At 46.7% G+C, this 24,544-nt stretch overlaps 1 protein-coding gene across 2 annotated transcripts in view; it reads right to left on the reverse strand.

Moving 5' to 3' along the window:
- Nucleotides 1-24,544, reverse strand: part of FRMD4B (FERM domain containing 4B) — an 89,100-nt gene that overhangs the window by 25,744 nt on the left and 38,812 nt on the right. For both annotated transcript variants that reach the window (XM_083795199.1, XM_083795198.1), the window contains exons 8-14: nucleotides 12,908-12,991; nucleotides 11,730-11,795; nucleotides 10,660-10,717; nucleotides 9,630-9,716; nucleotides 1,352-1,428; nucleotides 736-874; nucleotides 91-232 (exon numbers count right to left, since the gene is read on the reverse strand). In XM_083795199.1, the coding sequence (XP_083651325.1) occupies nucleotides 91-232; nucleotides 736-874; nucleotides 1,352-1,428; nucleotides 9,630-9,716; nucleotides 10,660-10,717; nucleotides 11,730-11,795; nucleotides 12,908-12,991 (653 nt within the window). The remainder of the gene's footprint in view (nucleotides 1-90; nucleotides 233-735; nucleotides 875-1,351; nucleotides 1,429-9,629; nucleotides 9,717-10,659; nucleotides 10,718-11,729; nucleotides 11,796-12,907; nucleotides 12,992-24,544) is intronic.

A 24,544-nucleotide genomic window follows, 5' to 3' on the forward strand; every position in this document is an offset into this window, starting at 1 on the left:
CACTGTATTTGTGGTCAGCTGGACTCATTATCCCTGTTAACACACAAGTGCCGCTGTACTTCAGGGCCTTGCATTCACACAAAATATTACCTGATGAGATTAAACTGCCATTGCTGGCCATAATAAGCTGATTTTTTGCTTCCATAGTCACTAGCTTTGAAACCTTTGGTGTTCCCATTTCTGTCAAATCCATGGCAATATCATCCAAACTTCTGGCTGAAGGAATTTTTGCCTGAAAAAGTTAAATAAATAAATCATTGAGTTACCTCTAATTAACTTCAGAACATGGGGTCACAGAAGATGACATTTCACACCTCATCTCCCACAAAAATAAGGGCTAAAGCAACAACATCACACATGAGCTGACTGTGCACTTGGCTGCCCTGGCATTCCTCAAACCTGGCCCCAAAAGTCTTAACTGCCTCCAAACTCATAACCTCTTCTCTGTTTGCACTGTGTTCGAAAAGAACATGAGAAAGAGACAAAAGAAAAAGCAGATTAAATATTGAGACATGGGAATTCCCTCTGCTGTGATTACACTTCCATAGCTCTTAATTGGAGGCAGCCTAAAATGGATCGAATAGCAATACTGTAGCTCAGACTGCTCAAAAAGCAGACAAAAGCTATTTGTATTTTTTCTCTAGGGATTAGGTTATCCACGGAACAACATATACTGAAGGATATATAGGAAAGGTGTTGAAGCTTAAGCCTACAGCAAAATGCCTTCTAACTTACTTTGCTTTGTTTTCTGTCCAAGTAGAACTGGTGTTGACTGATTGCCATTACCCAGATGGATTTGATCAGGGAAGTGTTTGCATACCAGGTTTGCACTACCAGTCCACTCTGACCAAAGGTCCTTCTTGAGACTGAAATCCTGAAGAGGTGAAAAGAAACACAACTTTAGGACAGGCCTCTGAGGTTTAAAGTCCCCAAAGCCTCGTTCCTAACCAGGCAAGACTCATAGCCTTTATTTCAGAGATCTAAAAACCTGGACTTGCTTCTCCCCAGCATCCGCTGCTGCTGCCTTTCCTCCCTCCTAACTTGCCGTCCATTTTACAAAGCCAAAGCCCCTCCTGGTTGAGCTTTACAGAGAAGCAATAAGAAATTCACCCTGGGCAAAGGCTCTTCCTTCCTGGAAGGGAAGGCACAGAAAAGCAGCTGAGGGTGAGCTCCCTCCCTCACCCTTGGCATCAGTACCAAGGCAGGGAAGGGCAGGAGGTGCCCGAGGTGCCCGCGGTTCTGCGCTGCCACCAGCGCACAGACACCTCCCATCCCCAGCCACTAAGACAAATGACTAATACCCAGTCCTGGGAGAAGATTCATCCCACGGCTATCCCACCTCCAGCCTCACCTGCGGGGATCGTGAACTTCCACGGCAAATTTCTTCTCACGGAAGTAGAGGTTTTCCAGCTGCTTCCATTGGAATAGCTGGAAGGACAGGGAGAGAGCAGCAGAGCACGGTCACTCCAAGAATCACCAATCTTCTGCCCCCACATTGTACAATTCCAGCAAGTTACAAATTCTGTGTATCTTCAGCTGTGCCACAGACTCAGCAATAACAACATTCATAACATCAATAAGCGTATCAATATAAACGTAGGGGATGCCCCTCAAGTAAATGCACACTTTCACAAACAATGCACTGCAACTTCTGGGTTTGGGCTGTGAAAACATCTGCTTTTATCAACAATTCATGTCACTGCTGGATGTCTGTAGGGACCTTGGGAGTGCGACCAAAGTCCTCTTCTCTCTGATTAAATGCAGAAGAACTCCAAACGCAGCAACTACGCGGACACCAAGTCCTCTCCTCAGCCAGAACACCCGCAGGGAACGGCAGCACCTGGGGGACAACCAAGACCTTTCCCTTCCGAAGACACTGGGTGTGGGATTCAGCAAGACATTTCGGAGCAGGGGTAAAACATGCACAGAGAAGCAGCAGCTAGGGGAGGACTGGCCCCACAGCACACACCACTGTAAGGAAACTGCCGATTACTGCCGGAAACTCCTGCCGAGTGCCAGCCAGGAGAGCACGCCGAAGGAAATGCTCTGCACCAAGGCTCGGCAGCTGCACCCATGGGCTCGGGGTTTCGCACGAACCCGCTCGCCCTTTGTGCCAGAACCAGCGCCCCGTGGGGCTCGCCCCGCAGGTCCCGCACCTCCTCAGCCCAGCCCCAGAGGGCTGCTGCTCCCCTGCCCCTCGGTGCGGGTCCTGCAGCAGCACGCCCTGCCCCAGCAGTACGTGTGCGTGGGTACAGACACCCACATGCGCGTACCCGAGGTGTCACCGAGGGTGGCAGGGAGCAGCAGAGACCCCGCCATCCCCCAGGAGTTCCAGGGTCGCTCTGCCAGGCAGCTCCTGCTGGGACCTGGCACCACCAGCCCCAGAGCCCCGGCACACGCGATGCTCCCGCCGGCCTCGCTGCGACACCCTGGCGTGGCTGGGAGCCAACACACCGCGGCCACGGACGGGCCTCAGGTTCCGTACAGCTCCTCTCAGGCCACCTCGGTACAGTGCCGTACAGCTCCTCTCAGGCCACCTCGGTACAGTGCCGTACAGCTCCTCTCAGGCCACCACGCTCCCTCCCCTGAAAGCTGCCCTCGCAGGGCTGTGACGAGCACAGCCTCACGCCTCCGCGGGAGCAGCTCTGGCAGCGCTCCTCCCGCACCCTTTCGGCTGTTGGGTTAAAACTTCCCTTTCTAGCACGACCATTTAGTCTTAGATTCTGCTGCGCGAAAAACGCGGCAGGGCGAAATGTCATTTACCTCAGCCAACCCATCACTTTCCCTAAGATTACGGAAGCTTTCCTCTGCCGCCTCAGCGCATTGCCCCAGCGAGGAGAAGCGCCCGGCGCCAGCAGCGCCCTGCCCCGCTCGGACGGCTCGCAGGAGCGCTCCCTCCCCCCCCGCCGCCCCCTTTCCCAAAGCAGAGGGATCCGCTCAGCACCCGCCGGGGGTTGCCCTTACCTGCCCCGGGCCCGCGGGTCCCGTCCCGCTGGGCGGCAGCCGGCGGCCGGGCGCTCCCGGGCGGCAGCCCAGGAACCGGGGCGGCGCCAGGCGGGGCCGAGCGGGGCCGGGCTTCGGGGCCCGCAGCCTCCGCCCCGCCACCGGCACCGGCGGCCCCCGGTGCTGAGCCCCGTCCTCAGCGCCGCTCCTCCCCGCAGGGAGCAGCCTGCCGAGGCTCGAGGGTGCAAATCCGGCGTCCGGTTTAAAAAGGGGAAAAAAAAAAAAAAAAAGAAGAAGGGGGAAAAAAATAACAAAGTAGAAGAAAACAGGGAGAAATGAAAAAAAAAAAAATCGAAAACGGGAAAAAAAGTAAAAAAAAAAAGGAGAAAAATAGAAGGAAAAAATAAAGTAAAAAATAAAAAATAAAATTAAATAAAATTAAAATTGAATAAAATTAAAATCAAATTAAAATTAAATAAAAATAAAATAAAACAAAATTAAAATAAAACAAAATTAAAATAAAACAAAATTAAAATAAAACAAAATTAAAATAAAATAAAATTAAAATAAAATAAAATTAAAATAAAATAAAAATAAAATAATAAATAGATAAATAACATATAAAGAATAAATAAAAGGACATAAAAAAGCCTTTACATTTCCTGGAGGTGGCTGGGGAGGGAGCAGAGCCATGCCCCGCTCGCCCCCCCGCCGCCTGCCCGGCCTCCTAAATCTCCCACATATTAAAAGAAAATAGAAAGGGGGGTGGATTGGAATCTGTTTTTTGAGGGCTGGAAGAACAGTTTGGAAGAAATGAAATGTTTTTGCTGCGTATGTTCCCTTTAGCCCGCTGATTAGGCCCACCTGATCTAATGAAGGTTTTCCTGCCACCCCTCCCCAGCCACTGACGTTGCCGGATCCTCACATGCCCGCGGAAAACTCCCACTGAGCACAGCGGGGGCTGCCTGTCGGACCCTACAAGCAGGATTTGGCCTGCTCAGGGTTTGCTTCTAGGGTCTTTTTGGAGAAGGCACAGAGCAACCTGTCAGCACCTCACTAACCCCGCACCTCTCGGCATTAGGCAGGGCTCTGACCCCAGCCGCGGCTTTTGGAAGCACGGGAGCTTCACCTCCTGCATGCCTCCTGTGATCCTGCAGAACAAAAGGATCGCCCTCCGAGCCCTCTTTCCCATACAAAAAGAGCTTGTAATTGTAGTCTAACAAGACGCGGGGCAGACACTGCCTGCCTAAGTAGTGAGACACCTTCATAGTGGAAGCAGCTGGTTGTCGGCCTGGCTGATCTGGCATCCAGCTTTGAATAAAAGGCAGGTCTGTCTGGGCCCGACAGCAGGAGCTGGGGAGAACGGCCCCGGCAGGACCACGGGCGGGGAGCTGGCATAGCTCCTGCCTCGAGAAACAGGCAAGAGGCGATTTGCTTAACGCACAAACACATTTAGTTCAAAAATTACTTTAAAAATACCATTTTTTTTCAAGGGGGTGGAAATCCAGAGAGGAGCCGAGCACTGCTGCCCAGCCGCACCTCCAGCCCCAGCGCGTTTCCTGGGCCAAGAGCGATGGCAAATTCTCACCAAGAGCTCAATTACCCCAATTTTTGGTTTTCCACCCAAGGGATCTTTGCGTAACGCAGCAGGGATGTGTGCGCCGTGCTGCTGCATCTGCAGGAGTCCTTCCTTCGGGAAGTGCTTTGTGGTACGTACCGTGCCCGTAGGGAGGTTCAGCCACCACCATCCCAGTAGCTTACTGGGAACAGCAATCTCCAGACAAATCTGGCGATTCAGACCAAGGAAACATAAAAGATTTCTGCCCGCAGGAATGCACCCCACCCCGATGAAGGAAATTACCACCCTGCCGGCAGGGCTGGAAGAAGGGCTGCGTTTCAGCCCCTCAGCAGCAGTTCGCTGGCTGGCACGCTGCCTTCAACTGAAATCTTTTTTTTTGTTGTTGTTGTTTTAAATTGCTCTGCCTGGCTGCAAAGGGAGGCATTTGAGGGGATAGCAGGAGAGCCAAGCTGCCCCACCTGCAGCAACTTCTGACAGAAGGAGGCAGACAGCTCTCACCTGTGCCAGCATAAATTGGCAGAGCTCACCCGGAGGCATCCCTCATCTCTTACATATTAAGCCAGTCGTCTAAAAACCTCTTCAATCGCATTTTTTCTCTAATGCGCTGCGATCAATCCTTGCCAGGTTCCCACTGGCATGGGCTTTAACAAGGATCAGCGATGTCTCAGCAACGAACAATGCGGCTGTCACAGAACGTGTGCGTTGTGGGGCACGAGCTCGAGCAACTTTCTGCACATCTGGAAGGAACTGCATTTCAGAGCGGTCTTGTAACAGCTCTGTGTTTATTTGAAATAATTATGCGAGCTTAGTATCTTATGTCTAAATCGATGGCTTCTCCTTGGTGAGAAATAAACATAGTAAAAGAAGTCTTTGCGTGATTAGATCCGCCTGCTGAGAAGCCTGCACAAACGCTATTGTGTTCTGAGCAATTCAGCCAAGCAGGACAGAGAATTTACATTAAGCAAATGTTCTGCAAGGGAAAACTTTCAGCATCAGCATTCAGAACGTATATGTGGAATTAAAAGAAAAATATCATAAATATTACCCATTTCAAAACTAGTATGCTCTAACAAAAACACTCCTGAGAACATAATGTATTCAAGATGACCAGCATTAGAACTGAAATCCTTGCAGATTTGAAACAATACCATAGCGAGATTACTTTTCCTCTTCAGACATTGGAGTTCATTTATCACCAGGGAGTCACCCACAGAAACACAATGAAGTGGGAGAAAAGGTCCAAAAGCAAGCAAGCAGCCTTCTCAAATTCCCATTCCTCAGAGTATCACCACATATTGGCTGAACGCAGAATAAACTCGACCCACTCCACAGTGCACGCTCCAGAAACGAGACGGGGCATTGTTTCTCTCACCAGTGAGAGGAATATGGGTGGAGATAAAAGGGAGAAGTACCCTGTTTTGAAACAGCATCTGAAGTTCTGCACCCTGGGACCCGTTTTATGCGTTTCCTAATCAATTCAGAAGAGATTCAGGATGGGATCTTGGCATGCCACCCAGACACCCCTCCCCACAAGCGGGAGGCATTTATCCAAGCAGGAGACATCTCCGTATTAACTGGAGCTGAAGGCAGAGTATGTCTGCGGAGCAGCAGGACTGCAGAGTTAATCCCAGGTCTGAGCTGAAACCTGAACACGGGTTGCAAACCCAGGCTTTTTATGCCCTGTGAGACTTCGGGACTATAATCAACTGAGCCAGAGCGTAACCTCCAGCCAGTGCGGAGCCACAGTTTTTATCTAGGAAGAAAAAGACAATTTTCCTAAATGACACAAGAACAGCTCTCTGTCTTCAGTCTGTTACAGCAAGGCATTTCCCTCGGCTCCCATCACTCGCAGTCCAAGGCGAGCTGTAAAATTTGGGTCCAATTTGCTAGGAACCACTTCAAAAAATTACAAAGTTCCAGGAGCAACTTAACATCGACAAAACGCCTTTCTTCAAACAATCTCAGGTTCACCAGCAAAATATCATGGCTGGAATCAAACCTCCGCAGGCAGCTTGACAGAGGCAGGCAGACACAGCAGGTTCTCCTGGTCCAGCCCCGACCTACAACAACGCACGGGCGAATGGGCTGCGCTGCTCACGGGTGACTGACACGGCATGCACAAGCTTTGGCAAGGCAGATGAGTATCTGGGATTGCTTCATCTGGTTCTGTCTTGCAAGTTGTTTCCTGCGAAGAGCATTCAACCCTGGACTTCACGCCACAGTGTTGATCCAACAACAAAATCTTGGGATAACCACTGTGCTCCGAGGCTCGTATTTAGGTTTCTTTGCCTGAAGACCTACTTGGACAAAGCCAAAAGATTTCACTTTTTGAAGATTACCATTGGGAATTGACACTGCATTAATGGATGCAGTTAATTAAAATATGCATATAGGTTTTCTTCTGAATGTGGATTTATCTCTGAAGCCCGTGATCAACACGTTAAACAAACGCAGCTACGTCTGGCAGCAGCCATGACTGTTGCACAAAAGGCACAAGGAGCAGAATAAAGCTGCCAGGTGGGAATTCAGGTGGAGCACAGGCACCAACTCCAAGTTCCTACCTGAATCTTGGAATCTTTCCCACTTCAGCAGGTATCGCAGAGACTTACACAGCCAGAGATCACTTACCTTTAAAACTAGGAAAGGCCAGCCCAGTCTCCCATTAGATTTGACTCAGCCTTTCCCCGTTACTGAATTAATCAGACATGTATATTTAAACACCCCTAGTTGGAGAAGTGGAGTACAATCGGGATGCTCTCTCCCAGATGGCTAGGGATAAACACAACAGCACTTTTGATCCACAACATAAACAGCAGGATAACACCAGCACATGGCAGTTGTGAGTCTGGCTCCATCTTGAAGAGGAAAGCAAGAAAATTCTGCTAAATCCAGCAAAACTAGCACTTCTGCTCAGACAGGCAGACAAAATTTACATGCCTATTCCGCTCTTGCTGTTTTGGAAAGGATGGTACTTGCTGACTCCTTGGAGATTTTGACAAGCTATACAGACTCTTCGCTCTCTGAAAATATATTTTGATGCATTCACAAATGTGAACAAACAACAACGCTAGCTGAAAGCAAACTTCTGCCTGCCACAGCACTCGCTGCAAGGCTATATAGCTGCACTGAAACAAACGGCAGTGTCTTCAGCAGTTCAACTTCAGCAATTTTTGTCCCTTCCTGTTAGCACCAAACACAAATCTGCAAGTCCATTGCAATACCACTGCTGTATAATACTAAAGCCGTATCCATCCTTGCTTTTTGAATCAGCTTATTGGCATTAAACCTTCCCTCTGCATTTAAGTTCTTCTCTCCCACCTTCCCTTTTGATCTCTGTTCTACATTGTATAATTATAATTAGAGTGCAGCAGACAACTTTTACCATTTCCATTGCAACACTTCCACTGCAGAGGTGACCTTTGGGTGCTAGGTTTTTTGTTTTGCTTCGTTTTTTAATTTTATTTTTCCTAAACACGACTCCTGCTGCATTCAAAGGCAACGCCTCATAAGCAACTGTAGCAGGGTGTGACTTGTTATCTGGGTCCTGCTGACCTTAAAAAATTTTCTTAATCTGCCTGGTTGATGTTGTAAACTGAAATCCCACAAGCAGAAAAGTGCTTGGCGAAGCAATGCTTCTAGCCAGGCAGGATGTATTTTCTTGGAGAGAGTTACTGGTCACAGCGGGACATCCTGGCTAGAGAATAGTCTGCGTTTGATCTGATCGGGAAACCTTGTAGATATTGTCTAAATGTAGGCAAGTGCTCAAGAGCAAGAGGAGCTGCTTGATGTTCTTCTTTGATGATTGATGGCTGTATTAACATTTTCTAGGGTTTTAATTGTGTCTCTCTCGTTTCAGAACATGCATGGTAGGAGAGACCTAAAGAGCTTTACTGAACAAAGTGAAGGAAGGACTTGAGAGCTCAACCTTGGACACACAGGTATATAAATACAGCACAAAAGAAACCAAGTCATAGCCTGCTCTGCAGAAAGAGAAGATCAAGTTGGGAACTTGAAAGGGAATTGCTCTTCACAAGGAAGTTTTGTTAAGCCATGTTTTCTGGCACAAATACACTAAACATTATCATTTTGCTAATGTAAAATTCTCTGGCAGGAAGCACACGCTTCATGTGAACTCCTGCCCAGATCATTCCAGGGAACGGAGAACAGCAAGCTCCGTGTCTGCATCTCCTTACAGCCTCAATGTTCCAGCAAAGACACGACCAAAAAAAACCCCACACATATCCAACCCAACAGCACAGCTCCCACACGTGCACTGCTGTCTTTTCCCCACTGCCAACCCTGTTAACTCTTCAAAGACTTCCAGGGCTCAGTCCTGTCTCAGTGAGCCTTACACATCTACAGGCCTGGAGGAGTTCCCAACATATCATGTGCTTGAGCAGCACGATGGATTTCCAGGGCCGCCAGCAGAAGAGCCTGTTAGGGCTGACTGATGGATGGCTGCGAGGGAGCCAGCAGTGGAATATGGGACCCTCTGCCCTGTTTCAACAACAGCTGAAGCTGTTGGCAGAGTTTACGCTGCAGGAGACACACTGGGGAGAAAGGGGGGTGGAAAAAGAGAAGAACGACTTCCAGTATTTGGCATTTACTCTCAATCCCCCCTTATAATTCATTGCATCATGAAAACATACAATCGCCTACAAAGGCCTGCAGTTTCACACAGTTCTGCTTGTATTTCGTGGACATCAGTGGATATTCTCATTATTTTTTCACACAAATTACACCTCTGAAAGCCAAACGAAACACTGCTCAAGTACAATGCCTTTAGTTTGGGACTTGCAGAAGCCCAACTCCTTCACGCTTTTGTAGTTATCCCTAGAGACTGCCAAAATTCCTGTAGAGGCTGTCCTGAGACCACCAAACTCAAACCCACAAAGCTCCTGAAGGCAGCTGCTGGCTGTAGTGAATTACTTTCCAGTATTTAAGCAAGGGGGGAGAATTTTTACTGCCTGGGTGCTAACAGGATTCTTCTGCCTCCAGCCATTTGTCTTTTGCTCATTTGTTTTATAAGCAATAGTTTAAAAAGGTACACACTGGCATGCAACACCTCCCCACCAACCCAGCAAATGCAATGATACAAAAAACTTACTTTTCTGGGCTTGACTTTGTCTTGTAAGTCGTACTGGCCTATCCCTTTATAACTTATTCCAAGCCACCAAGGGATTCCTTGTTTATCCTGAAAAAGGGAAGCCTGCATGAGCTGTGAGCTACTTTAAAATTAAGCAATTCCAAGATCACAGCCTACTTCATTCTGTGACAAGTACAAGTAGGTAGGGAACAAGGACATTTTATGCAAACAAGCTGATGTGAAGTGGATTGCTAAAGTGAATGCTGAAAATTTCTTCCACTGCCTTCTCAGGTAGAGGCAAGAAACTATGTGGCAGTTGTGCAAAGTGGAGAAAAAAGCAACAGCACTGTTGAAACAAATGGGTGTCACTCTTTGCAAGATTTGTCTGTGAGGGGGAAAGGGTAAGGGAGAGAAAAAAATGTGGCCAATGACTGCATCCATGAAACTCAGGCACGACACAGCTGCAAGAGGAGAACAGTGCAAACAATCAACTTCTCAGGTACCATTGTCAAGGCCATGACTGAAAGTAAGGAGACATCACCTCTGCTGAGCTCTTCTGCAAAAACCACATTTGTCCAGTCTCTGCTCTACAAATGGAAATAAATAGTGTATTTCCATCACTCTCCAAAAATACTGTTCAACTAAAGAGCATTTTCCCACTCTACATGTGCACCCACTAATCATTGCAATTTAGAAGCTCTTTTCTACGTTGTATTTTTTCTAGCCTTGGTTAGAAATGGCTCCAAAGGAAATATTAATTGCCTCAAATCTAGAAGTGATATCCAGTTTAATTAAGCTGGTATGAATTTAGGTCCTGATAGCATGACTGAAGGTGTTCACAGAGGTTCCTTTGTGTCTTCTATAGCACGTAATGCTTTGCTGCTCTCTGAAAACATTTTAAAAAGAGAACTGAAGAGGGAAAAGGTATAGAGGTTGAAAAATGTGGGGTTTAATTCTGATAGAAGGGTACTGAATCATCAAAATACTCCTTTAGGAATGCAATCACATGTAATAAGCCAAGCAATCATATTATCTATAGACATTTACTAACCTTTACTCCATAGTAATGAACTCCATATGTTGGCAAAGCTTCTACCACTCTCATGTACCTGTAGACAGATTTATAGCGTATCAGATGATTTTCTCTGGAGGAAATCATATCTATTAACATATTTTTTTCACACATACATTCAGGACATGTCATTTATCATTTGCATATTTTGAAGACCTTAATGATTTAATGCCCATGGTTTTGGAAGAAAATAGCACCCAGGCTCAGGGACAGATGTGGTATTTTGGCCCAGACAAAGTAAATGGAAGGTTTCTCGTACTACAAAACACTCGATCTCCTATCAGAAGTTCAGAGAACTGAAAGCAAAACTTCCATTTCTGAAGTGAATGTGTAAGTCTTTTGGGAAATGTTGGCGGGAAAGATATGCCTATAATTATTTCATGATGGTGCTTTTGTTAAAATAGATAGCTTTCAAATTAAATTGTTTATGGAGTTGTACAATTTTTTCATGATGCAATTCAGACAGCCACTGAAGAGATAATTTTTTCTCTGTTCCTGTCGAAAGAAGCCTCTGAATTATTGGGACAGAGTCGCAGGCCCCAAGCTATGGGACAAAAAGAGCAAGTTGTCTACAATATGCAACTACAGCAATCATCTCAATCTTCTTGGTTCAATGGGCTGTATTCATCCTGCAAGAACCTTGTTTTTTGAAAACTAAATTCTGAGCATTTGAACACACATGCATTTGTTTTCCTTACAGAACCTAAGGTAACATCCTTAGAGTCTGGTGTGAAAACTAAGTGATAGCAAGCAGGGTATAGAGAAGGCTTTTTTGAATAAATAAGGCCCATATTGTTTCTTTTATATTTGATATATTTGAAGGAAGAGATACAACCTTAAGTGGAAACTTGTGACATCTAAAGCTTGAAATACTTTTAAAACATTACTCAGTAAAAAATAATTCTGGCAGATACAAAAGGCAAAGTTTGCAAGCAATAATAACCCAAAGAGCCTGCATTACCACTTCTCAAATAGGAAAGTAAAAAAAGGAAAAAAAATTGGAAAAAGTTAGTAAAAAGATCATCTTCACAAGTAAGTGTCATACTCACTGAACAATGGCTTGTCCTCTGGTCAGGCCTTTAATTTGTGTATAATGTTCAATTACTCTATCCTCACTGCAAAACAAGCACAAAAAACAATTTAGAGGCTGTGACTTTTTTTCCACATGTGATAGCATTTGTTGAAATTTGTGTGCCTGCTCAGCATGCAGAGAAGTGCCCCTCTGTATTTTTCTCTGTACTTTCCCACCTTTCATTAAGCAGTGTGGAGCTGCCTTCTAATCCCCACCATTGCATGCTGAGTTCCAGACTAATTACCAAATCATTTCAGATCAGCCTGCTCCACTGCAGATGCTGCTGCAGAATAATAGTACTAATTGTATAAATTCATTTTCACATTCTAAAGAACCCAAACTTCAAAGGATGGTGAGTGCTCCATATGTATGGCACAGGTTGTTAAAACAAACATTTTCATTCTAGCGTATTCTTTTCACCTGACATTTCATAGACAAAGAACTATAGATTTGTCAGCAGTGACATTTTTACATTTTCCCTGTTATATACTATAACATTTTCTTTTAGTGGAATGAGAAATAAAATGTGCATTTAAGTGTCAGACACTTGAATGCAAAGAGTAACCAACAGTATTTGTTCTGAAAGAAAAAATCATAAACCTAAAAATGAAATAAATGAGGGAGTCAAACTTGAATAAAGGGCATGAATTACAAGGAAACAAAATTGTTCATTCATCCCAAATGTATTCTTCTATGGCAGATTCAAGCCACAAAATCAGACCTGCCTTTCTGTTTCCAGCTTTTCCATCTCACCTTTTCCCTGTCCTGTTGAGGAGTGAAAGAGCGGCTGGTTGGGCACCTGGCACCAGCCAAGGTCAGCCTACCACAGAGGCTCTGCTGTTTAGTAGTTGAAAAGGTGCTCTTTGCAAACACAGACTTGGCCGGGATTCAGATTTCGTCTCTTTCTAATGCATGGTGCCCACTTACTCTGATCCAGCAATTTAATTTGAACGAACTTTCAGTCAGGGATTGGCATCGGATCTTGTGTAATTTATAACCTTCTAAAATTGCAAATGCCTGAACACAAGCAATTAACCGAGTCTTCTATAACACAGGCTGAAAACTTTTAAAACATTTTACAAAACTGTTTAAAAGTGATCTTGTCATTACTACCCGTAACAAAGATTTCCATTTTAAATGAATTAAACAGCTCACCAGTAAGCAAGCGATGGATGCTCCTGCAGCGTCTTGGTAGGGAAGACAGGCAGCGTCTTCAAATCTTTCCTAGTGTTTTCATCACTAAAAGCAAAAATGGCACGGAGTCAGTGCTGGTGAATCATTCATGCAAATTGCCAGTTTCAGCGGAAGGAAAGGGTTGTATTTGCTACCCAAGAACAAGGTGGATTGCCCCATATCAGGCCGTCATAGCAACGTAACTCTAGAGGCCCTCTCATGTGACAGTGATGTACATGGTGGCATGCAGACTCATGTTGTAACTCATTATACAGACACGTGATTATCGAGTTAGTCAGGCCACTGTGGCGGGAGTGTGGTATCAATATTTATTTTGCACACGCTCAGTTTGCTAAGTACAGACTGAGCTCTCAACAGCTGCAGAAGGAAAGTTTTTGCCCAAAGGCAAGGCTTGCAGTGCTATTTTTGCTCTATCTTTAGCTAAAACCCTTTGCAGTAGACAATAAATTCCATGAAGCAGCATGGCGTTTGTCGAATCTCAGAGTTTGACACAGATCCGATTCAAAACAAAGGATTTCAGTTCATATACTTTGAAGTATTTTTACTGGAAGGAGTTTTCCTGGAGTTCGCATTCTGCAGAAAGTTCAAATATTTTGGACTCTAGGCCCAGCCCAGAACAAAATCAAGGCTGTTGAAATATGTGAATGCAATTTGTTACAAAACCAACAACAAACAGCAGAATATTTTAAAACCTATTCGTAGGCATCAGTAAAATGGTGAATATTTTCTCCTTATATGCTCCATTAATTAATCAGCTGAAAGTTGCACGCCTCATTTCTGCAGGATTTCTGCATGCCTTCACAGCAGTGCGAACAAGCACGAACACGACTGTTCTGTGAAAAGAATGCACCAGTCATGTTCATCGGTATCTGCCTCGACTTCTGCAGCCAGGCTTTCCTTGAAGGTGTTTCCCTGCTCCCGAGCTCTGTTTTCATCAGCGTCCACTATTACAGATCCCGTCTGAGCCGCGTTGCCCCTCTTCCCTCAAAACGGCTCATGCGCACCCATGCACCCGAGGAGCAGATACCAGCACAGAAATCTGCTCTGACACCACACATCAGCCACTGCAGGTGGAGGAGGCAATGGAGGTGCACTGAACCACTCACACCTTCAGTCTCACAGCAGATGTCACATGGAAGGAGCAGTAAATTAAAACTTCTTGTGCCTCCAGCGAGCGCAGGCTAATTGCTCTCCAAGCTTCTTCCCCCAGCCCTGACAATGCGCCTCAACCCTGACTAAGAGGGACCACCTCTGGGGACCAGGAAACAGTTCAATCAACAGCCTATTTATTCTTCAGCGTCTTTGATGAAGTTGCCAAGAAGGGGGGTGGTCAATTAGCACGCAGGAGCTGTTGTTTCTGAGCTCTGCAGCCGGAGCTCTTCTGCCAAGAATATGCACTTTTCTTTGCAAGCTGGCCAGCTCCCAGCTGCCACAAATGGGGACATCTGGGTAGAAAACCAGGATCTCTCCTCTCAGTGCTCATAGGGCCAGTGCTCACAAAAGCAAAAGGGGGGGTTATTCACCCCTTAAAAGCTTGCTGATTGTATCAAAAGGCTGCAAAACACCCCAGCTTGCAGTGCAGACAGGTTACCAGGGCTTTGTAGGGCCACATAAAAATGCAGACAGAGCTCATTCTCCTGAGGCCTCAGAAACCAGAGTAAAAATAAACCAAACCAAAAAGACCATCCTAAAGCTAAACAAAGCAAAACAAAATGAACAACAACAAAAAAAAGAAAACAAAGCCCTGAGCAACCTGGTCTTACCACAGAGCTGACCCTTCTCAGAGCAACAGGCTGGGCTAGACGACCTCCTGAGCTCCATTCCAACTTAAATCATAAACTCAGGATAATTTATCATTAAAATAAAGATTTCCTACTATTTTAGGCCTGACTCATAACTGTAATGGCCGCATTAACAGACAGGGCTGGCAGGGAAATACAGTGAAGTAGGAGAGGGTTTCAGAAGGAAGCGATAACAAAATAGCTCATTTTTACCACACAAAAGGGTTGTTCCTCTAAATATAGGTTCTCAACACAAAAGATTCATAATCAGAGGTTTAATAGCAGGTCCCTAACCCCCCTATTTAGAAGCCTCGCTGCCGGTGAACAACAAAACGCCCAAGCGAGGGCTGAGGCAGTGACGAGGCTGATGCTGGGAGACGAGAGCTGAGCCCCACGGGTGCAGCCCCCTCTCTCCTGCCCCACTGCAGGGCAGGCCCACGGGCGATGCCTGAGCTGCCACCACAGCAGCTAGGTCAGGAGGTCCCAAGCTCTCCTTCACCAATCGCTACGGCATCAGCAGCCCCCCCAGCACTGTCTCTCCACAGAAACACCACCAACCTCAGCAGCTGCGTTCCACCACGCACGGAAATGCCACATTATGTCCCACACGTTGGGACATCGGTGACTAAAGGGCTGCCTTCGCTTCCGTGCTGCGAGGCGGGACCCACCCCTCCAGCACCGACCCAGAACCGCGGGCCCTGGGGCAGTGCCTTAGCAGGCAGAGGCCAGGGAGCTGTGACGACTTTTGGCGGAGCTGGAGCTTCTCTGTTCTCCTGCCAACCTGCAAATCTACCCAACGTCTCATAATAGCAGCAAATACACTCCTTTTAGGAGGCCAAGTTGGCCCTTGGGACTTGCCTTTCTGAAGGGACCTGATCTCGTAGCTGGTTCAAACGCAGTCATGTCTTGTCGATCTGCAGCTCTGCACCCTATCAAAATGGACTTATAAGGCCTGAATGTCTCTGAGAAGCCACATGAGAATTCTATTTTTTCCTTCATAATCCTAAAATGAAGCATGAAACAATCCTAGAAAAATGTGAAAGACCTGGAGAACAGGGCACAGCTCCTCGCACGCTGAACGCCTTCAGAGCAGGCTGGCACTCAGCAGCGCAGATCTGCTGACTGCGCACCCAAGGATTAGCATTTGGGATGATTCACAGCTTCATGGATAATAAAAGCCTCAAGTGGACCTCTTCCCTCCTTCAGCAGAGTTCATTATCACTTCATCTGCAGAGAGGAGACCAAGCACGTCTCCCCTTGACCCTTCGGATCACTTTCCCAAGCCCTCCGAGCCCCAGCCGTTCCCCGGAGGTGACGACTGCAGATAGCAGGAGCGACGGCTTGAATTATTACCTGTTCCTGTTCAGTTTCACAACAACCACAAGGCAATGCAGAAATCAGAGGGCAGCCAGCCCCGGCTCCAGATGCCCTGCCGCCCAAAGAGCCGCCCAGCCGAGCGGACAAGCGTCGTGCTCAGCATGGCCATGGGCAGCAGGGCAGCTCTCCTCAGAGCCGCAGTAGGCCCAGGCAGGAGGGACCGAGCAGCCCCTGCTTGCTTTTCGCCTGACCCCCGCTACGGAGGGGGCTTCTTGACTGGTGCTTCTTGGCAGAAGGCCCACACGTAAACTTTAAACCGCCCAGAGTCAACGGGACTGAACATTTTTGGCAAAAAGGTTTGTTTATTTCCCAGGAGGGGAATCTAAGAGAACACTCGTCTCAAGTATGTTTCCACTATGGAGAAGAATGAAAGAAAACAAGCTGATAGACCCTTTCCTTTCCATCCCGCCCTCTAAAGGGGAGTTTCCTCCCCAGCAGGTACCGAGCAGAACTTGAACTGCTGTAGGCAATGTACATGCAAATCTACACCAGACCCTCCTCACACCGAGCCTTAGCTTTCATTTGGGGTATTGTGTGTTTGATTTTCTGCTCCATGCCAGCTGTACAGGGACTGAAGGGCAGCTCGTCTCTAAAATAACCAACTGCAATCGATAAACCACATGCCGTATGAATAGAAGTTCCCACATCCAAACTACTATCTCTAGCAGCAACCCAGTACTGATCCTATGTGCTTCCTACAGCCTGCTGACCTGCCAGGGAAACGTTAGGTGTCTAAAACCCCACCAGAAAACTTGGTTCCTGAGGGGGAACCAAGTCAGACTACCCTGGCATGCTCTGCTGAAAGCACATTACTGAAAATTAAAAAAGAGACATATTTATGCTCCCAGAAAGTGTATCCTCACAGCCTGTAATAGCATGATACAACACTCCCTGCCAGGCAAAGATTTAAAGAACTGTGCTAATTAAGACCATTTGTTAATGGCTGCCCAGGCTTTTCCCTGCGCCCACTGTCAAAAACAGCTTATGCCTTCTGCTAATGCAGTAATTCAAGGCAATAGATGTAGATGTAATAAGACGTGGTTAATGAGATTAACATAAAATGTGAAGAGCAATAGACACACCCACAGCAGCAAAAGCAGTATGTTGGACGATATCATAAAAAGTTAACCCGCATCTTCTTTGTAAATATTAATACATCGATAAGAATAGGACTTCAGAGAACTTTTAACTGACTAAAGTGACGGCAGGTGTGTGTCTCTACTGAACCGTGTTGATAACACTCTACAAGGCAGGAATTTATCGCTGGGGAAAGTTCACTGTACAGTGATTTTCCTCTGTTCTCGAAGCCTCTTGTCCTCACATAAATACTTGCTCTTATACTTCTGTGTGATCATTAGAAAGCTTCTCCTGGGTCCTTCTGAATGTGACTGCTTTACATTTGGTTTATTCTTGTAATGAATTTTAGGCACACCACCAGTGGAATTTAGAGTGAATTTAGAGTGGCCTTGTTTTTAGAAAACACCGACCAACCGCACAAGTTAACCAGAAAGCTATTGCACTGACACCAACAATCAGCAGCCACTTCTGAGAATCGCGTGCGAGACAAAGAAACGTGCAGCTTCACAGCTAAAGAAAAATACACTATTACCCCACACTGTGAAGATGCTTCAGAAATTTTCCGTTAAGATTTTTCCTCCTTACTCTGTTCAAGACGTTTGAAGCTAGTGATATAAATGATTAAAGGCTAACTGCACAACAACAACCCGCGCTGCTGCCTACAGCCCAGCCCGGTCCCACAGCGGGCAGACTGAGGGTGGCATCACCGAGGTCTCCACGTTGTTCCCCTTCCCTATGACCTTAGATGACAGGCAGCAACATGGGCTGTCACCTTACAGCTGGACTGCTTCGGCAACAGGTGCATTTCCTGTAGGTTTTTGTTTGGTTTAAAAATAAACAGAAGGGCCGAGCAGGCTGCCTCGCACGCTCCCGTGGAGGCTGGTCTGTCCTCCAAGGTACTACACGAAACAGGTGTGGGGAGGAAGCAGCAAAGCAAGGGGCAAAAAATGAGCAGGGTTAAAAGTGCAAGAGAAAAAAGGCAGGGAAGGAAGACAGAGCGGGGAAGGTAAGGGGAGAGACAATTGATTTAGCAGCATTTGAGTAAGTCAGAGCAGCAGGATCTTGGCAGCAGGATTTTGAAATGCACTCTCTGACAAATCCTCTTTTGTGACAAATGCCAGACGTTTCCCATCATTTCCCAGCCCTTCAGTTTATGGTCTGATGGCACACTCGAGAAAGTTATTTTTCCATTGAAGGAAGACCAGGACCCGGAAAGGCCACGAACATGGGGCTCCCATCTGCACAGGGCAGCCAGATCCTCCCCCCAGCCAGTAGGGAGCTTGGCCAGGCAGGCAAAAGTTTGCCACTTGAATACCAGATAAGAACCGCCTGCTCAGAAAGGTATTTGAAGGAGCATTTTTAAGAGCCTTCCAAAGCCTGGACATGAGAAGGAACATGATAAAGAGTGCAGATGGCTTTTTTCAATGCCAAATGTTTTGGGCTTGTTGCATATCTATGCTGGGGCCATGCTGCTAGCCCAAGGCTTTCCATGCTGTGCTGCAACATCAGTTTTAGCGCCTGACCTTCAGCTCCAGCCCTGCTCTTTTAGGCTGATTTCTCAGCTTCCCAAGTCCCCCCCCCGACTTTCTGAAAAAGCAGCAGCAGCACCTGCTCTTCTCACAGGGGTTTGGTGACTCCATGCATTGGCTTCTGGAAAATGTAGCAAGAACACCACAGAAAAAGCAACATCTTTTATAGCAGCTCTGTGAACGCACCTCTCTCTCTGAGGACATGGGAACCAGACAAATGACTGTGAGATGCTCCTGGAGCCCCCTGGCCGATGAGGCACCATTCATATTTTCCCTTTTGCATGCAGGGAGCAGGGTTCTCCATGGCCAGAGAAGATCTGTGACCTGAACAAGCCCTAAACTCTCATTTCTTTTACAGCTCTTGGTGTGAAGACAAAGTCTTCAAAGTATTAGTACTTCTTGAGCAAAACACCCACGGCTGTTGATGGCTAATGGTCCCACAGCCCTGGTGCCACACATCCTCATTTATGAAGCTGCAGCGCGTGTCAGCAGGGCTTCTTGGTCAGTGCAGACAAAGCAGAATGGCTCTGCTTTACCTGGGGATTCACTGTAAAGCAAAATATGGCTATTCACAGCCGATACAACGCTTGAAGGATCCCAAGCCCTTCCTCGCAACAACCCGCTGTTATTTCTAACACTCACGCTTTCTTCCTGTTCGCACAAAAGTCAGATTAGCCACATTAGTTGTGGGTTTTTAGCATGTCTGAGTGCAGCAGCAAAGCTCAAAGCTTGTTATCACAGCTCTGTGTGCTGATACAGAGATACATGCAACCACAAGAAAAATAAAGCATCCAAGTAACAATAAAGGCCCGACAAGTCTGCAAAAGCAAGAAGCTGATGCAGAAAAGCTGTCATCCCATTTCCTGTAGGCACAAAACACACGCTGCTGGTTAGATCCCAAACACCACGAGGAAGGAAAAACAAATGAGGATTTTCTTGCCCTTTTTTTTGTTTTGTTTTTTTTTTGTCTGGAGGCAGAGCAGAGCTCAGACTGCTGCTTGCAGCCTGTGGTGCAGGACTGGAGAACCTCTGAGCACGCACAAAAGCCCTCCCTAGGTGGCTGGGTTGTACCCACCATAGCACTGCTTCTTTGAGCTGAAAGTGTCTTAAATGAAAAGATGAAGAACTGAAAGAAAAGACTGCTGAAGGATCCTTACATGTGACAAAACACCGTGACCCCTTTTGCTGCCCCTCTGGAAATTGTATTAACATCACGCATATAAAATGCAGAAATGTGTTACTTACCCAACTGCCATAATTACGTGTAACTATTAGAGTTACACGATAGTATGCAAGCAGCAAATCCCCAGAGATCAAAATATTAAATTACTCAAAGCATTCTCTTTCTTTCTCTGTTTAATTCTTTGCTCATTTCATTCTCTGCTTCCACCTAATTCAGGCTAACTCATCTGCTGCATAATAAGCATACTATACAAATTCCTCAGGAGCCCTTATAATTTCCTATTTTAAAATTGTTCTGTTAAAAAAACCCACAATGCTAAAATGACAGCATTTCAGAGATGACACATGCTTCGGTCTGCCCTGAACTTTACAAGTAGCACTAGCAGAAAAGAAATGTTGGTGTTAAGTCTAGCAGAAAATTGGAGTCTTAAACACAATTTTTTGTAATTGCACCTGGTCTACACAATGAATTTCAGCTTTTTACTGAAAAAAAAAAAAAAAAGACACCAGGAAAGAACAACATTTTCATCTCAGAACTACCGCCTGAGTGTTTTGGGAGATGGAGTTAGGGAGCTCAGCGGCTCCTTGCCTGGCTCCTTCACTACACGTTTCACATGATGCGCTTGGGGGTAGGATTCTGAACATGAACTCAAGAAAAGCAAGAGACGTGCATGCAGCTATGGAAAAATTACTAGTTTTCAACCAGCTTTTCTTTCGAGAGAGTATAAAATTCAATTAATCAGAGAGAGATCTGTGTGAAAGTGGCTATCTGATATCTGTAAAGTAGGGAAGTCACCACTGTATGAAATACATATCAAACATGACTTTCCTTTCCCTAAAATTGCTTATTTACCACCTCGGTTCTTCACATGTTCCAAATGAAGTGAAATACATAATCACCTCCCTCGGCAAACAGGGTCTAAGTTGATAAATCTGTGCTCGTTGTGTTCCACGTTTTAGTTATTCATTGCCACAGCGAGGGCAGGAACACACAGAGCTGGGTTCGACTGAGCCAGAGTTAATGGTTCACGAGCAAGTGCCTAGCAAGGCATTTAAAAAAAAGAGAGCACGGAGTGGAGTCGCAGCTGAAAGGCAAAACACAGTGACTCACTCGGCAAACAAGAAACTGTAGAGCAAAGCGAGGGCAAGCACAGCACCAGACCGCTCAGCGCTGATTTCCCAGCTGCGCGGACGCGACCTCCAGGGAGCAGTGGGCTATGCTGGGGAGAGCCTCTGTAAACACCGCTGCACAGGCATCTGAAATATGCAATTGCATTAAAAGGAAAATCCAAACCTAAACTGAGCTGGTGTCTATGACAGGCACCAGACGGATGCCTTGAGAACGTGGATCCTCCCGGCTCGTTTGTGTCACCCACCGGTATGGCCCGAACCCTGCTTGGAAGGAAATCCTTTGGGGCTGCCAGAGACACCAGGCTGTGCTCAGGCTGAGAACACCACCACGGCCCCTCGTGGGGGTACACACGAGGTGGGCTCCCCTCGCACTGCACAGATCCCTCCCGGACCTCCCCAGGATGGGAAAATAGGGACAACGGGGGAATCTGCTCCAAATCTGTGCTTCTGCTTTGCCCCAAATCCTGGCTGTGGCCACACCTGGAGTTTGGTCATTTGATCCTGGTGAGATTTCCCAAAACAGGCCGGACAAGCCAGCTCCGACAATTCTCAGGCGTGTCCTGCTTCTGATGCCAAGCTGGTCCTCAGGTACGCACTGCAGGTAGCAGGTGCTTCGCTGTCAGACACCCCCTGACTTCTCCCGAGCGCCTATTTCCTAGCACTGCCCACATCACCATTTCCACCTTCATTTCCACCAAGAGATTCTCCCTCTAGCAATCACGCTCCCAAGCAAATATTAGCCAAAACCTAAGAGTTACTGCTCATCTTAATTAGGAGCAAATTCCTGATGCCAGTTTTCTGCAACTAGACCAAGCACTTATTTTGTTCTTTGATAAAGTCTGTAAAGTTTGGAGCTTCTGAGCCAGTTCCTCTATCGCCTCAGCCAGCAAACGTATCTTTCACACAAACCTCTTCCTGCTGCAGACTGTTTATCACCCACGTAATGATAAACCCCAGTGTCTCACACATGTCAGCTATCAGGAATTCATTATTTTGTCTGTGTTATGTTACACCAGTCAGGAGTTATCTTTGCAGCCCACAGGCCAGAATCAAAACCGAACGTGTCAGCTATTTAAAGAGAATGGAAGCCCTCCTCCAGCAACTTCATCAACTTGCAGGGAGCGGGGCTGCCTTGCAGTCCTGGAAGTGTTATTGTGGAAAATGAGATCCAAGATTAGCAGTCAGAAAAACCTTTTTTCAAAAGTCACTTTCTTGGTATAGTCCAAGCAGCTAATCTGATTTTAATAAACTCTCTAACGCTAGAAGCACAGCATTTTTGGTATTATCAGTCATCACGTCTCTCTTTTTTCAAGCTACAAAGAAACATAACGTTATCTACTATTGTACAGCATTTCTGAGGGCAGATGCTTAGTCTGTAAACTAAGTACAAGTAAATCATCTATTTTCCAAAGAGACAAGACTTCATATATTGCATATTTACACGGTGAATAATTTCCAGCCTGATCTTCTAATTATTCTGATTGGGTCTCTTTAAAATTTAAACAAAACTCCTAAAATAAATAGAACATACACTTCCTCCCCCCCCCCAAAAAAAATAAAATTCAACCGTGCCAGAAGCTGCAACTTGAATCAAATTCTCTTTTTAAAACCCTTGCAGAAAGTTTAAAAATTCAATGTTTTTTAAAACCAGGGTTGCAGCTTTTTTCTGTTTCATTTGCAACCACGCAAGTGGATGTCTGCGTTTAAGGAACACAGCTTCAAAACTACGCTAACGTTCGTGACTTGCATCTCATTTGGGGTTCTTAATGCAGGAGCTGGAGAAGATGGATGAGGATTCGGTTCAAAAAGAGAAACAGTCAACTGAGAGTCCTAGATCAGGCGTGGGCAGCGAACACGAGCAAGCATCACATCCCTCCTCTTGAGCAAAGTGCACCAAGCCATTCCGCAGGAAGGCAGAGGGCCGTTGACGTGCAGCATCCCAAACTTGTTGCCAGCATCACAGACACAAAGCTCTCAGAGGAAACCTGTGCCTGTCTCAACCCTGACACTGCCCCACACCCGGGAGAGATGGGGCACCTCTGCGGCACGCTCTGCACCGCACAGATGGGGTGACTACTGGTCGTGGCCGGGATCACCCATCCAGTAAACAGGAACAGGAACTGGGCATGCGGTGAGCTGCACCACTGCGGCATGTTGCCATCTTTGCTAATAACTCCTCCTGCGGCCCGTGGTAATTTTAGGCCACCTTTGAGAAACCAGAGTGATCCAAAAAGGGCAGCCCTGCACCAGGCATGCCGTGGGTGTAACTCCGAAGCCTGTACTTAACAGCCTATAAGGCTTTATCAAGATGTCTCCAAACCAGTGTCTTTTCAAAGTGGGACTTGAGTGTTTTGTGTTAATCTCTGAACGACAGAGCGCGTGCCCTGGTGCCAGGAGGGCAGCCCAGCACCCTGGGGACCCACCACCGCACGTCACCTGCAGGGGCCAAGCCCCAGGGACCCTCGTGTGGCCGTGCTGGCACTGCTACCGGACTGCGAGGGCTCCCCAGGGTCACCTCCGTGGTGTAGGAAACAGAAGTTTTTACTTCCTCCAAGTGCCCGCACGTCAGGTTTGCTCGCTGAAAATGAACAGATTTCCAAAGAATGTGCTCACCCACTCAGCCCAGGACGAGGGCGGGTGGCTCTCGGGAGATTACTGCGCTCTTCCAGCAAGGCCTTATCTGAGAATTTGAGCAGCGGGTTGGGAAAGGGGTTAGTGGAGAGAGGTGGGAGTTTAAAGTGCTCGTACCCTGGTACCGGTCTGTGTATTCCCACCTGGAGTCAGCAAGAGGGACATGTGCCTGCCAAAAAGCTCCCAGGAGGCGTGTGACACAAGCAGAGCTCACCAGCACTGCCTGGACTGGCCCTTTTTAACTCCCAGCACGCTAATCTCCAGGACTTCGGGCGATTCCTGTATCTACCGGGAGTTCATTCAGCACTAATCCTACATTAAAAAAAAAAAAAAATTAACCAGGCTGTTCTCACGTAAGCATAAGTGGTGCAAGAGCTGCATTCCAGAAAGTGACTCAAAGTGGAATTGCCAAACGATAGTGCACGGTGAACACATTGAAGCAAGGCACCACAGACGGGGGCAACCACCTGGCACGAAGAGCAGACAGGCTGCAGGTCAGCGTCCCTGCCCTCACCGGTAGGTTTGCCAGGGAGAGCAGTCACACAGTATCTTTGTTAGATACGCCGGTAATTAAGCTAGTGCTTTATCATCAGCGGTCCAAATGACCACTCGTGATATGTAAAACCAAATTCCTGCCCTTCTGGTGGCTGGGACAGCTGGCCATGCTCATTTGATACGGAGGCATAACTTTTTTAAATACAGTGAAAGCAATTGCCACAGCTATGATCTTCTGCAAAAGGCAACTCTGAGGAAGAGCTGCACTTGGAAAAGGAAATCAGTCTTGTAGCACACCTCTTCCCTCCAATTTTCTTTAAATACTTTTGAAGGTAACCACAGGTGACCCACGCCTTCCAACCTGTCAGCTGAGGCATGTGAAATAACCACGTACA

This window comes from Anser anser (genome assembly GCF_964211835.1).
Source record: "Anser anser genome assembly, chromosome: 12".
Lineage (NCBI taxonomy): Eukaryota > Metazoa > Chordata > Aves > Anseriformes > Anatidae > Anser > Anser anser.